The sequence below is a fragment of the Bison bison genome, unplaced genomic scaffold, assembly GCF_000754665.1.
Source record: "Bison bison bison isolate TAMUID 2011002044 unplaced genomic scaffold, Bison_UMD1.0 scf7180017864472, whole genome shotgun sequence".
Classification (NCBI taxonomy): Eukaryota; Metazoa; Chordata; class Mammalia; order Artiodactyla; family Bovidae; genus Bison; species Bison bison.
Window position 1 is genome coordinate 4726386 of NW_011495033.1, and position 15071 is coordinate 4741456.

General features: G+C 45.4%; 1 protein-coding gene across 1 annotated transcript in view; it reads right to left on the minus strand.

Moving 5' to 3' along the window:
* LOC105004161 (galectin-4-like) overlaps window positions 1–13859 on the minus strand; it is a 56232-nt gene extending 42373 nt beyond the window's left edge. Inside the window, 5 exon segments of the mRNA XM_010861692.1 lie at window positions 7054–7164; window positions 8006–8207; window positions 13313–13361; window positions 13364–13403; window positions 13842–13859. Of these exon segments, the coding sequence (XP_010859994.1) occupies window positions 7054–7164; window positions 8006–8207; window positions 13313–13361; window positions 13364–13403; window positions 13842–13859 (420 nt within the window).
* Window positions 13860–15071: the final 1212 nt, after the last annotated feature.

Below are 15071 nucleotides of genomic sequence, written 5' to 3' on the forward strand. Positions count from 1 at the left end.
GGTATTCCCATCTCAGAATTTTCCACAGTTTATTGTGATCCACATAGTCAAAGGCTTTGGCATAGTCAATAAAGCAGAAATAGATGTTTTTCTGCAACTCTCTTCCTCTTTTGATGATCCAGTGGATGTTGGCAATTTGATCTCTTGTTCCTTTGCCTTTTCTAAATCCAGCTTGAACATTTGGAACTTGACGGTTCACGTACTATTGAAGCCTGGCTTGGGGAATTTTGAGGATTACTTTACTAGCATGTGAGATGAGTGCAATTGTGCACTCATAATTTGAGCATTCTTTGGCATAGAGTGCCTGATGAATTATGGACAGAGGTTCATGACATTGTACAGGAGACAGGGATCAAGACCATCCCCATGGAAAAGAAATGCAAAAAAGCAAAATGGTCGTCTGAGGAGGCCTTACAAATAGCTGTGAAAAGAAGAGAAATGAAAAGCAAAGGAGAAAAGGAAAGATATTCCCATCTGAATGCAGAGTTCCAAAGAATAACAAGGAAAGATAAGAAAGCCTTCCTCAGCAATCAATGCAAAGAAATAGAGGAAAACAACAGAATGGGAAAAACTAGAGACCTCTTCAAGAAATTTAAAGATGCCAAGGGAACATTTCATGCAAAGATGGGCTTGATAAAGGACAGAAATGGTATGGACCTAACAGAAGCGAAAGATATTAAGAAGAGGTGGCAAGAATACACAGAAAGTGAAAGTGAAGTCACTCAGTCGTGTCTGACTCTTTGCGACCCCATGGACTGTAGCCCACCAGGCTCCTCCGCCCATGGGATTCTCCAGGCAAGAATACTGGAGTGGTTGCATTTGGTAGTACAGTCATTTTTATAATATTGATTCTTCCTACCCAGAAACATGGAATATCTCTCCATCTGTTTATGTAGTCTTTGATTTCTTTCATCAGTGTCTTATAATTTTCCATATACAGTTCTTTTGTCTCCTTAGGTAGATTTATTCCTAGATATTTTATTCTTTTTGTTGCAATGGTGAATGGGATTGATTCCCTAATTTCACTTTCTTATTTCATTGTTAGTATATAGGAATGCAAGTGATTTCTGTGTATTGACCTTGTATCCGCAACTTTGCTGAATTCACTGATTAGCCATAGTAATTTTCTGATAGTTTCTTTTGGGTGCAGGCAGATTCTTTACCAGTGAGCCACAAGGGAAGCCCCTGCAATGGACTAGCCCTCAGCAATAAAGAAAGACCAAAGATGCAGGCAAGGTCTTCAACGAACCTTACAGTTGAGCACAGGAGCCAGACGAGCACAGGCCGGGAGCATTCTATCAGATAGAATCCAATAATAAGTCTGAAAAGCAATGACCCATGGCAGGCACCAACTAGGAGGGACTCGAAGGAGTCATCTGGGTGCTAAAAATGTCCTGGAGCTTGACCTGGATGGTGGTCATGCAGCTGTTTGCAACACACAAACTTGTACAGCCTACTAACATCTGTGTGTTTACATGAACATAAATAATATGTTCTCAATAAACATATTGAGATATGAACCATATCTCAAGAAAGAACTGTTTAGAAAACACCACAAAACTTCCGTGGTGGCACAGTGGATGGGAATCCACCTGAGAATGTAGAGAACACAGGTTTGATCCTTGGTCCCGGAAGACTCCACATGTGATGGAGCAACTAAGCCCACGAGCCACAACTACTGAGCCCATGGTCTAGAGCTCACGTGCTGTAAATGCTGAAGCCCACACCCCTAAAGCCTATGCTCAGCAACAAGAGAAGCCACAGCAATGAGAAGCCCAGGCACTGCAATGAAGAGTAGCCCCTGCTCGCTGCAACTAGAGAAAGTCAGTGCAAAGCAACGAAGAACCAGTACAGCCAAGTAAAATACATAAATTAGTAAATTAAAAAAAAAATTTGAAAACCACCCCTAAACTCCCAGAGCCCAGGCAGACACTGGGAAAGCTAGAGTTCTAGCAAACACACACCCTGGCATCACCAGGCTGCTTGGAGGTGAGTCACAAAGAGTCCAGTCCAACAAGGAGAGCCCATGGTCTCTCCCCACCTGCCGGGAGGGCAACAGCTAAACCCAAAGGCCAATGGGTTTCCAGATGAATGGAGACAGTAGGGAGGCATCTTCAAGACCCAGTGCCTGGTACAGTTGACCTCAGCAGCCTGGCATCACTGTGCAGTCACTGTGATCTGTTCCTAGGGCCTGACTCTGGTCTTAAGGAGGTGAGAGGCAGCCCTCAAGTTTCATTATTTTAAGTCCAGACACTCGTCTGAGGGTATCTATTCTCTGCACTGTAGATTATAGGATCTGTTCTAAAAGTGCTGGCCACCTCACACTCTCAAAAAGCCATTAACCAACAAGTGTTGATGGGGATGTGGCAAAAGGAGGCCTTTTGTTTTGTTGATAGGAATGTTAATTGGTGAGGCTGCAGTGGGAAATGCAGTGTGCCTGCCTGATCCTAAGGGCCTGGCATTACGCTTCTGATTGCCAAAGCATCCATTTCAAACATCCATATTGAATAAACACATCACCAACTGGACGACAGCTTATAGGAAAGCTCCCAGCTGGCCCGGCCCATGAAGTTTCCCTTTCTAGCAAGCCTTGGGAAACCTAGATAACCATGTGAGTGACCTTCTTACCCCCTGGTTCCTGCCTAACCACCCTACCCTCGAGCCCCAATAAAAGCAGAAACCCAGGTCTGTGCTCTCACCCCCTCCTTCCCACTGACCATTGTCCTGTGTGGTGGTCAGGACTTGAGAGTAATAATCCTTATTTTTTCAAAGCTTCCTGATGGTTGATGCTGACTATATCTTGCAGTCATAATAAGAACCACAAGGATCTGTCCAGCCACAGCACTGGCTCCAGCTGGGCTAATGTCTCTGGGGCTCCCACGAGTAGTAAATAAACATGTGAATGCCTTTAGGTGTTCCTGAATGGAGAGCGTCACTATGCACAGTCAGAGACGGACACTACAAAATGGTGGGTCCTCTAAAAACTAAACACAGAATTACCGTATGATCCAGCATTTCTACTTCTGTGTATATACCCCAAAGAACTGAAAGCAAGAACCTGAAGAGATATTTGTACCGTCATGTTCATGGTATTAGTACAATAGCTAGATAAGAGCTATCCAAGTGTCCATCGAAGGATGACTAGATACACAAAATGAGGTCTGTACATACAATAATATCATTCATCCTTAAAAAGGAGGGGAATTCTGACACAGGTTAGAACATGGATGTTGGGGAATGAAGAAATTTTCCTCTAAGCTGCTAGATTCTTCTGGCTGGTCTAAGATTAAATTGAGATGAGACAGATTAGCAGGAGAAATATCTAACAAGGGTTTAGTAACATATATACATGAGAGCAATCCAGGAGAACTAACTCACCAAAATGGTCAAAGCCCTCATCTTAAATACTGCTGCTGCTAAGTCACTTCAGTCGTGTCCGACTCTGTGCGACCCCATAGACGGCAGCCCACCAGGCTCCCCCATCCCTGGGATTCTCCAGGCAAGAACACTGGAGTGGGTTGCCATTTCCTTCTCTAATGCATGAAAGTGAAAAGTGAAAGGGAAGTCACTCAATCGTGTCCGACTCTTAGCGACCCCATGGACTGCAGCCTACCAGGCTCCTCCATCCATGGGATTTTCCAGGCAAAGTACTGGAGTGGGGTGCATACTACCTTTGGTCAAAGATGGGAGAGGATGTTGAGGGTAATTGTTTGCAACTTCAAAGAGGAGGAAGGCAATTCACAGAAAAGCCAGTGTTTGGTAAATAAGAGCTTGGTGCACAGAATGGACTCTGATCTCTAGTCTCTGTCGGGTTTCCCCACCACATCTCCCCCAGGTTCTTCTGTAGATAACATTGGTCAAGGCTCTTTTTCTATAAAGATGTTTTATCTATATTCCTTGCTGCAGTTGAGGAGGAGGTAACAAGAAAAACGTCCAGTCTTCAGTTTCTTAAAAAGAATCAGCTTAAATGAATCCTCATGCCAAAGTGACATGTTGTGGGGTAGCAAATTTTGCTCCCCTATACTCTCTAAGTTTCAATCTTTCCTCATCTGTGAGATATAGTTAATCACAGGCCTTGTTGTATACAATTGTCATGAGCACTGAATGATCAGAGGCTTGGAAGGCACTTAGCCTAGCTATGACTGGGCAAACTCAGTCCCAATTGTCTTCTACCATGTTTGAAATCACTAAGAGCAAAGACTCGCATGGGAGATTACCATGTTCTCCCAACTACCCAAAAGGGAGTCGAGCTCCAGAGACTTGAACCTTGGATGCACATCTCATGACTGAAGAAGATCCCAACTGACACCTGGTCCTGTACAAGTGCTGGAGACCTTGAATCAAACTGATGAGGAACGGCAGTAGCTGACAGCCAGGTAGACTGCTTCTGCCTGAAAGGTGGCAGATGAAGTCTTCAACTTTAACCAAACATTAAACCCTTCCTCCTTTTCCTTTCCTTTCCTCTGGCATTGACTTGGGAAGATGTTGCCCCAGTTGTATGCCCCAATTCCTTGCTAAGCAAGGCAATCAGTCTTTCAACCATATTTATCATTAGAATTTCCAATCTATCCATAACTATCTAGATCAGATTTTTCTTCACTCATTAAGATTCATCCATGCACAGTAAAGCCAATCTACTGACACCAGGCTGTGATGAAGGGAAGTGCAGTGTTTATTACATGTATTAAGCAAGGGTGACTCAGCAATAAAGAATCCACCTGCAATGCTGGAGACGCACGTTTGATCCCTGAGTCAGGGAGATCCCCTGGAGAAGGAAATGGTAACCCACTCCAGTAATCTTGCCTGGGAAGTTCCCATGGACTGAGGAACCTGGCGGGCTATAGTCCACGGGGTTGAAAAGACTTGGACATGACTTAGCAACTGAAAATGAAACAAGCAAGGAGTTCAGACAGCTCGTGCTTAATAAAACCCAAACTCTCTGATGGCTTTTAGGGAAAGGTTTTTAAAGACAGGGTGAGGGAGAGAATTGTGGGGTGGGTGATCAGCTCAAGGATATCTTCTGATTGGTAGGTGGTGAGGTAATTGGGAGTCAGCATCATCAAGCTTCCTGGTTCTATGTCCTTGTGGACAGCATACAGTTAACTCCTTCCACCTGGTGGGGATTTTTGCTTCTGTAAAACAAGACAAAGGATTTGGCTCAGAATATTGTCTGAGTCAGACACAGCTGAGTTAAGAGAGCATGTCTTCATTATCTATAGCTCTTCAGGAGGAACTAAAGGTCTTTCTGTTTAACGGCTAACTATTATCATGTTGTCTTGAACGTTTTCCTTTGTTTCTGCATTTTCTCACTTTTCTGATTAAAGTTTTTCCTTGAAACTTGGGGAAGGCCTAGGAGGCTAAAGGTTTATTACAGACATGGGGGTTAGGGCTCTCCCAGGAAGATGCTATAGGGTGCTGCTTGGTTATAAATGTGTCACAAGGATTAAGCAAAAATGTAATGGCTCTTGAAGGACTTCCCAGGTGGCTCAGCAGTAAAGAATCTGCTTGCAATACAGGATACATGGGTTCAAACCCTGGGTTGGGAAGGTCCCCTGGAGAAGGAAATGGCAATCCACTCCAGTATTCTTGCCTGGGAAATCCCATGGCAGATGACCCTGGTGGGCTATAGTCCATGGGGTCACAAGAGTTGGACACAACTTAGCAACTAAACCACCATCAAGGACTTCTAAATACCACACCAAGGGTCAAAAAGCTGTGGGGACTAGAGATTGGTAGCACAGAATGATATTAAAGCCTTAAATTCTGATTATATCTCTTGATTAGGCTGACAGCATGCTCAAGAATAGCTGTGCTGTGCTGTGCATATCTCTCAGTTGTGTGTGACTCCTTGCCACCCCATGGACTGTAGCCTACTAGGATCCTCTGTCCATGAGATTCTCCAGGCAAGAATACTGGAGTTTTTTACCATGCTCTCCTCCAGGGAATCTTCCCAACCCAGGGATCGAACCCAGGTCTCCTGCATTGCAGGTAGATTCTTTACCATCTGAGCCACCAGGGAAGCCCAAGAATACTGGAGTGGATAGCCTATCCCTTCTCCAGTGGATCTTCCCAACCCAGGAATCAAACCGAGGTCTCCTGGATTGAAGGTGGATTCTTTACCAGCTGAGCTATCAGAGAAGCCTGCTCAAGAGTATAGTTAAAAGATAAAACCACAGGCTTAAAATGGCTTCCGTTTTAAGGAAGTCCACGAAACCAAACCTGCATGTAACACCTGACTTAACTGGATCTCTGACCTTCCCCAGGAATGTAGTTTTAATCAGTCAGTATGGAATTTTCTGGTTAGAACCATGGAGGTAATCTGTCTCCTAGGCCCTCTCCATCCTCGGGAGGAAGAAGCAATCTGCTTGACCTCTTCCTAAATAGTGGTGAAAAGCACATCACATAAAACTTACCATCTTAAGTGTAATACAGTTCAGTGGCATTAAGTCCATTCTCATAATTGTGCCACCATCAGCACCATCCAGCCCCAGAAATTTTTCATCTTGCAAAACTACTCCTGACCTTATAGATGCTGGTTACACACTCAAAAAATTTAAAACACAGAGAGGGTCAGCCAGACCCAGGAGTGGCCCCAGCAGACTATTTTGTGCCCTGTGATGTGTATGGCCTCACTGAACTCATATACAAAGACCCATGGAGCTGCAAGCTGTGCTCATTTCAATGCGGAGGAAACCAAGGCTGGGAGAGGTGAAGTCACTTGTTTCAGATCCCCCAGCCAATGAGAATGGCAGAGCTGGGGATTTGAGCTGGGTTCAGTTTGATTTCCAAGCCTGGGTTCTTTCTAGAACCACACAGCCCCCTAAGCAGAGTGGGGATAGAAAGTAACAGAGATGAGTGGCATAGGAACGAGGAGACTGAGCGGGGGCCCCAGGCAGAAACAGCGGTGCAAGGAGGACAGGACAGAGAGCCAGAGGTGTGTCCCCAGAGCCATCTGGAAAGGAGACTGGCTCACACCTTTGGGTCCACACAGCAGGGCCCACACAGAGGCTGGGGCCCTGAGCCAGGGGCTGGGTTCCCTGGGGACAGTCTTACCTGGAAGCTGATCTTGGACACATTCACAAGGCCGGCGACTGTGATGGTGTTGACACTGTGCAAGGGTATGCAGTGGGCATACTGCGTGAAGAGGTTCCCATTCACCATCACCTGTCAAGATGAATATACATGTCAAGAGAGTGTCCCTGGTCAGGTGGGAACACACCCAAGCTTCTGCACCCCTGCCTCTGGAGTTTAGAATTTGTCTAGTTTTCATAACAATCCTCTGCAGGTCTGGGCATTAGCTTTCAGAGCTGCAACAGTTATAGGAACATGCTTGGGACCCAAAACACATCCAATCTCTAGGTGGCTCTAGTTGTTGGATTTTTAGTTCTTCTCCTTGTTTATTGCAATAGGTTTGTCTTTCTAATCTTAGATCATGTGGGTGTTACTGAAATATGCATATTGAAATATACAAACAAATGTTGGTGAGGAGCAGAGGAGAGGTGGCCTCAGGTTGCATGATGAGGGGCTGGGGACATCCATGTTCACACAGAGAAGCACAGACACAGGTAGACTCATCCCCCTTTCCCTCTCCCCAAGCTCAGGGACACTGCTCTGCTTGCAAAAGCAATGTGCAGTGCCCAGTAAAACTAAGCCATTAGTAACACCTGGATAAAGGCAGCACGAACATAACAGAACCAAAAATGTTCCCAGGGACCTGGAGTGGAAGAAGGGCTACAACAGAGGAATGGAAATAACTTGGACTTTAAAGACCCGGGAGACCAAAAAGCACCATGGTGACTTATCTGGTGCTTATTTCCAGGAAAAGAAGCAACAGCTGCACCTGTAGATGAAGTGAAGGTGTGCAAGGAGACTGCAACCTTATGAGGAAATGGTCCTCTTCTCTGTACAAAGGTGTTGCTCATCTGACTAGTTAAAGGCTATTCAGGGCACCTAATTGAGGTGAGGGACAGGCAGCTGAAGTAAACAGAGGAGAACTCCTGCTCACCTTGAACCAGCTCTCTACCTGGAAGCAGAGCTCAAAGTGAATCCCCCTCTGGAAGGACATCTGCATCTTCCTCTCCTCCGGCCCCCAGCTTCTGTTCTGCCTTGTGTTGCAAACCACATAGCCATTGTCTTCAAACCGAGGGTTGAAGTGGAAGGCAATGTTGTTGATGTCACTGAAAGCAATCTGAAAGTTTACTTCAAACCTAGGTCAAGGAAAATCAGACAGTATCCTGGCTTACTGCCAAGGGTGGGAACAGGAGGTGCTCACTCTTTGACTGACATCCATCTGGGAACCTGCATACAACCTGCGTGGCTGGTTGGTACTCATCCCTACTCTCTTCCCATCCCTTTGGTTCACCTCATTCACCTTAGTGTGTTTTGTACAGTTACCACATTGTGCCCTTACAGTGTGGTTTTCTAAAAATAAGGAGGACTATTTTTTGATTGGGTTATTTATTTTTCTGGAATTGAGCTGCAGGAGTTGCTTGTATATTTTTGAGATTAGTTCTCTGTCAGTTGCTTCATTTTCTATTATTTTCTCCCATTCTGAAGGCTGTCTTTTCACCTTGCTTATAGTTTCCCTTGTTGTGCAGAAGCTTTTAATTTTAATTAGGTCCCATTTGTTTATTTTTGCTTTTATTTCCAATATTCTGGGAGGTGGGTCATAGAGGATCCTGCTGTGATTTATGTCGGAGAATGTTTTGCCTATGTTCTCCTCTAAGAGTTTTTTAGTTTTGGTCTTGCATTTAGATCTTTAATCCATTTCGAGTTTATTTTTGTGTATGGTGTTAGAAAGTGTTCTAGTTTCATTCTTTTACAAGTGGTTGACCAGTTTTCCCAGCACCACTTGTTAAAGAGATTGTCTTTTCTCCATTGTATATTCTTGCCTCCTTTGTCAAAGATAAGGTGTCCATAGGTGCATGGATTTATCTCTGGGCTTTCTATTTTGTTCCATTGGTCTATGTTTCTGTCTTTGTGCCAGTACCATCGGAGAAGGCAATGGCACCCCAGTCCAGTACTCTTGCCTGGAAAATCCCATGGGCGGAGGAGCCTGGTAGGCTGCAGTCCATGGGGTCGCTAAGAGTCAGACGTGACTGAGCAACTTCACTTTCACTTTTCACTTTCATGCATTGGAGAAGGAAATGGCGACCCACTCCAGTGTTCTTGCCTGGAGAACCCCAGGAACGGGGGAGCCTGGTGGGCTGCCATCTATGGAGTCTCACAGAGTCGGACACGACTGAAGTGACTTAGCAGCAGCAGCCAGTACAATACTGTCTTGATGACTGTGGCAAAGAACTAAACAGACATTCCTCCAAAGAAGACATACAGATGGCTAACAAACACATGAAAATATGCTCAACATCACTCCTTATCAGAGAAATGCAAATCAAAACCACAATGAGGTACCATTTCATGCCAGACAGAATGGCTGCTATCCAAAAGTCTACAAGCAATAAGTGCTAGAGAGGGTGTGGAGAAAAGGGAACCCTCTTACACTGTTGGTGGGAATGCAAACTAGTACAGCCACTATGGAGAACAGTGTGGAGATTCCTTAAAAAACTGGAAATAGAATTGCCTTATGACCCAGCAATCCCACTGCCGAGGAAACCAGAATTGAAAGAGACACGTGTACCCCAATGTTCATCGCAGCACTGTTTATAATAGCCAGGACATGGAAGCAACCTAGATGTCCATCAGCAGACAAATGGATAAGAAAGGTGTGGTGCATATACACAATGGAGTATTACTCAGCCATTTAAAAGAATACATTTGAATCAGTTCTAATGAGGTGGATGAAACTGGAGCCTATTATACAGAGTGAAGTAAGCCAGAAAGAAAAACACCAATACAGTATACTAACGCATATATATGGAATTTAGAAAGATGATAACGATAACCCTGTATGCAAGACAGCAAAAGAGACACAGACGTATAGAACAGTCTTTTGGACTCTGGGAGAGGGAGAGGGTGGGATGATTTGGGAGAATGGCATTGAAACATGTATAATATCATATATGAAACAAATTGCCAGTCCAGGTTCAATGTATGATACAGGATGCTTGGGGCTGGTGCATTGGGATGACCCAGAGAGATGGTACTGGGAGGGAAGTGGGAAGGAGGTTCAGGATGGGGAATACGTGTATACCCGTGGCGGATTCATGTTGATGTATGGCAAAACCAATATAATATTGTAAAGTAATTAGCCTACAATTAAAATACATAAATTTATGTTAAAAAATAAAGACAATAAATATACAAAAAAAATAATAAAAATAAGGAGGAAATGGGTAAAGAAATTTGTGTCCAAGGTGGAAGTGGAGAAACATCCCTAGAAGTGAGAGTCTTTGGGACCAAGTGGTGGCTCATTGGAGGCCAGCCTGTGTCTGCTCAGTTGGGAAAGAAGAGGACACATGGAAAGAACAGGTGACATCAATGGGACACCTACAGAGATGGTGTCTAAGGGGAGACATAGAATAAGCACTAGGTTCAGGAGTGGGGACCTCACGTGAGCCCGTGTCCCTCAGTGGAGGCTGGTGTGTGTCTATCTGTGGGGTCAGCAGGCCTGGATCCCAACCCCAGCTCTGAAGTTTTTGTCATTTGCAATGATCCTGGACTATGCTATCCTCAAGCGGCCCAGCCCAGAAATAGGGCGACTGCCTTCCTAGGAAATCCCCAAGTAAGTAACTCTTTTTGGAAGGACTATGAGTGGATAGCTGGAATTAACTCTTTTAAATTATTTTAAATTTATTTTTAATTGGAGGATAATTGTTTTACAATATTGTGTTGGTTTCTCCCATGTATCAACATGAATCAGCCATAGGTATACAAATATCCTTTCCCTCTTGAACTTCCTTCCCACCTCCCCACCCCATCCCAGCCTTCTAGGTGTTCCAGAGCACCAGATTTGAGTTCCCTGTGTCATACAGCAAATCTCCACTAGCTATCTAATTTTGCATATGGTAATATGTATGTTACTTACTCAATTTGGCCCACCCTTTCCTTCCCCACTGTTTCCACAAATCTGTTCTCTATGTCTGCATCTCCATTACTACCCTGCAAAGAGGTTCGTCAGTACCATTGTTCTAGATTCCATATATATATGAATTAATATATGATATTTGTTTTCCTCTTTGTGACTTCATTCATCTACCTCATTTAACTGACTCAAATGTGTTCCTTTTTAAAGGGAGTAATATTCTGTTGTATGTATGTACCACAATCCTGGTACATCCAATCATCTGTTGATGGACATCTAGGTAGCTTCCATGTCCTAGCTATTGTAAATAGTGCTGTGATGTACACTGTAGTACATGTGTCTTTTTCAATTATGGTTCTTCAGGGTATATGCCCAGGAGCCCTCTTATTCCCAGAGCCCATTTGCTTTCTCTGTGAAGGAGGTGATTTCTGGATGCTGTCCTCAACACTAGGGTGCTCTGTGAGGTTTAATCCAGCAGGGCCACGAGGAACTGGCATGGCCCTGAACCCAGCCGTCCTCTATCCAAGGAAAAGGAAGCTCCAAGTGACTGAAATGGCAACATCTAAGTCCCTATTCCTAAAGTGGAGAAAAGTGTTTCTGAAATATCTCTGGAAGTAGTTTTCCTTTGGGGGTCCTCCAGCTTCATTGCTGTGTTCCTTTGAAAATTCCGCCCCTGGGAAGGTGAGAACAGCAGCTCCCATCGGAAGAGGGACCCTCAAAGGTAGAGACGGGTCTATCAGACAGAGCGGGAGTAGAAAATGCTCCTGTGCTGGGAGGAAGGGTCAGCAGAGGAAGAGGGAGAGAGAGAGATGGGAGTTCAGAGACAAGGTCCCCGATTCCCCCACTGACAGAGTTTCTGGGGAACTGGGTGCCTCACTTCCCTCCGAGTCCCCTGGGGGCACGCAGGGCTCTCAGAGTCCATGGCCACACAGTCAGTGTGTGTCACCTGGCAGGGGAGGCAGTGGCAGAGGAAGTCATCCAGAATCCAGATGTAGAGGTAGGGCTGTGGGGCGAGGGGCCTGGAGGGATCTAGAAGGTCCTGGACCCCATGCAAAGTGATGAGAGGACCAGTGAGGGCAGAAGCCAGCTGAGATTGGATAGAGAGGCTTCAGAGAGAGACCACGTGTCCTGAGGGGCCTCGGTGGACAGAGTGGGCCTCAGGAGAGTTCTACCTGGGATTTGTGAACACCTGACGACCCCTACTGCCTCTGAGAACATGTGCAAGTTTCCCAGTAGGCCCCCTTGAGCAGGAGGGGAACGGGAAACAGAAATGAGATATTAATATTTTGAATTGATTTGCATTTTCCAGAAAAGATCTTGAAACTGAAAGAGAAACTGAAACAAATTACAGCTTTAAAGGCAACTTTAAATATTTCCACATCCCCTCACATGAGGGTTCTGAAGTAGATGGGGGTGGCTATTAGAAATGGAGAAGGTTGACGTATCTGCAGCTCTGGGTCATTGTGCACAAAGTTCAGTCCTAGAACTTCTCTGGGCTGGCCTGCTTCCCTCCTAGACTGTGAGCCTCCATTCCCCCCGTCTCTGGGGAGTCTGGTTAATGGTGCCCCGTCTGCTACAGGTAGGTGGCGGGGGGGGGGGCTTGAGAGAGTCATTTCCTAGGCAGGTTGATAAGGAGTCTAGGGGTCCCCAAGGAGAGAGGGGTCTGGAATTCTCAAGGAGGAAGAAAGGACAAACTTTTTTTCCTTCTCTACATTCCTTAGGATTATATAACAATAATGTATCCTGCCTGAGGACAGTCTCTGGATTAAACCTTCTGGCTAATTCTGTTATCCTAAAATGTAAATTATGGGAGTAGACCTGGTTTTTACAAGGATTATATAACAATAATGTATCCTGCCTGATTATAGTCACTGGATTAAACCTTCTGGCTAATTCTGTTATCTTAAAATGTAAATTATGGGAGTAGGTCTGGTGAGGTCTTTACAACCTCCAGACATTCTTTGGATTATATAACCTCATTGTTAACACTAGCAAGCGGGTACTCTTTCTGCCCGCTTCTGATGCCTATGTCAGAAGCTTTCTCTATCTCCTTTATACTTTAATAAAACTTTATTACACAAAAGCTCTGAGCAATCAAGCCTCGTCTCTGGCCCGGGATTGAATTCTTCTCCTCCAGGGGCCAAGAATCCTGGTGTCTTCACGTGATTCAACAACAACCTTTCAGGCTGTGCATTGTTGGTAGGGGCGTGGGGCCCTTCCCATCCCCTGAGCTGGTGTGGGCACTCAGAAGGTGCTGTGTGGACCATCCTGAGCTGACAGCACCATGGTTTGCTCAGGGATGAGGCTGAGAGAGACGACCATTCCCAGTACCTGTTCCCACCTAAGGAATGAACACTCCCCATGACGGTGATCTTGTGTCTGAATGGAGACCCCCTTCTATCCTCCCGGTGAAGGGGATGTGCTGCGGGGAGGGAACAGTGGTCACTGGTCTGCTTCCTTCTCTCCATCCTCTTCAGCACTGGCCGGGGGCTGGCCTGGGTGTGGGGCAGCAGGCTAGGGGCCAAGTGCAGCCGTGAACAAGACAGAAGGAGGCTCAGCTCCACAGACCTTCCAGCCCTGGAACAAGTTAGTTACACAGACCATCTGAGGTTGAGAGAAGGAGCCCCTGCAGCTCTCCGAGGATGTGACAGGGACAGATTGGCAGCCTGGCATCACCGTGTGTCACTGCATCCCATTCCAGGGCCTGGCTCTGGTCTTGAGGAGGAAAGAGATGCCCCCAGAGCTCCGTTATTCAAAGACCCAGACACTTGTCTGAGACTCTCAGTTCTCTGCACCCTACACTGTGGCATGTGTTCTGAATGTGTCAACCCCTTCACACTCTCAAAAAACAAAAACTGACAAATGTTGATGACGACATGGAGGAAGGAGGAGGCCTTTTGCACCCTTGGTGGGAATGTTAAAAGGTGAGGCTGTGATGGGAAATGGAGTGAACATGTCTGATGCTAAGTGCCTGGCATTAAGCTTCTGATCGCTAAAGCATCCCTTTCAAACACCCATCTTGAATAAACACTTTGCCAGCTGTATGAGAGCTTCTAGGTAAGCACCCAGGCCAGTCCCATCCTTTCTAGAAAGCCTTGGGGAACTTGGATAACCAAGTGAGGGACCCACATGTCTCTCCTGCCCTCTGATTCCTGCCTAACCACCCCACACTTGGACCTCAATAAATGTGGAACCCAGGTCTATGCTCTGAACCCTCCTCCCAACTGGATGATCTGGCCGTGTGGCATTCAGGACTTGAGAGGAATAATCTTGTTTTTTCAAAGCTCTCTGATGGTCGTTGCTAAGCTGTGTCTTGAAGTCATAAGAACCACAAGGGCCGCACCAGCCACCTCATTGATTCCAGTTGGGGAAATGTCTCTGGGGACTCCCACGAGTAATAAAGGCTCACGTGTGACCCCAGGTGTTCCTAAACTGATCACATCACCATACATAGGCTGAGAAGGATACTACAAAACAGTCTGGAGTTTCCTCTACAAAGTAAATACAGAATTATCATATGATCCAGCAACTCAACTTCTGGGTGTATACCCTAAAGAACTGAAAACAGGGACTTTAGGAGATACTTGTACATCGTGTTCATGGTATTCTTAAGATAGCCAAGAGATAGAAGCAACCCAAGTGTCCATCAGCGGATGGCTAGATAAAATGAGATCTGTACATACAAAGCAGTATCGTTAGTCTTAAAAAGGAAGGGAATTCTGACTCAGGTTATAACATGGATGAACTATGATGATGTTGAGGAAGGAAGAAATTTTCCTCTACCCCTCTAGGTTCTTCTGGCCAGTCTAAGAATTAAATTGACAGGAGACAGTTTAATGAGAGAAAAAGCTAACAAAAGTTTAATAGCATGTATACATGGGAGAGACGCAGGAGAGCTAACTCACCACAGTGGTCGAAGCCCTCTGCTTAAATACCACCTTCAGCTAAGACAGAAGACGATGTTGAGGGTGATGGTTTGAGACTTCAGAGAGGAGGAAGGCAACTCACATGGTACAGAAAAGCAGATGTTTGGTAAATAAGTGCTGGCTGGATAGAAAGTAAACTCTGATCTCTAGGCCCTGCTGGGTTC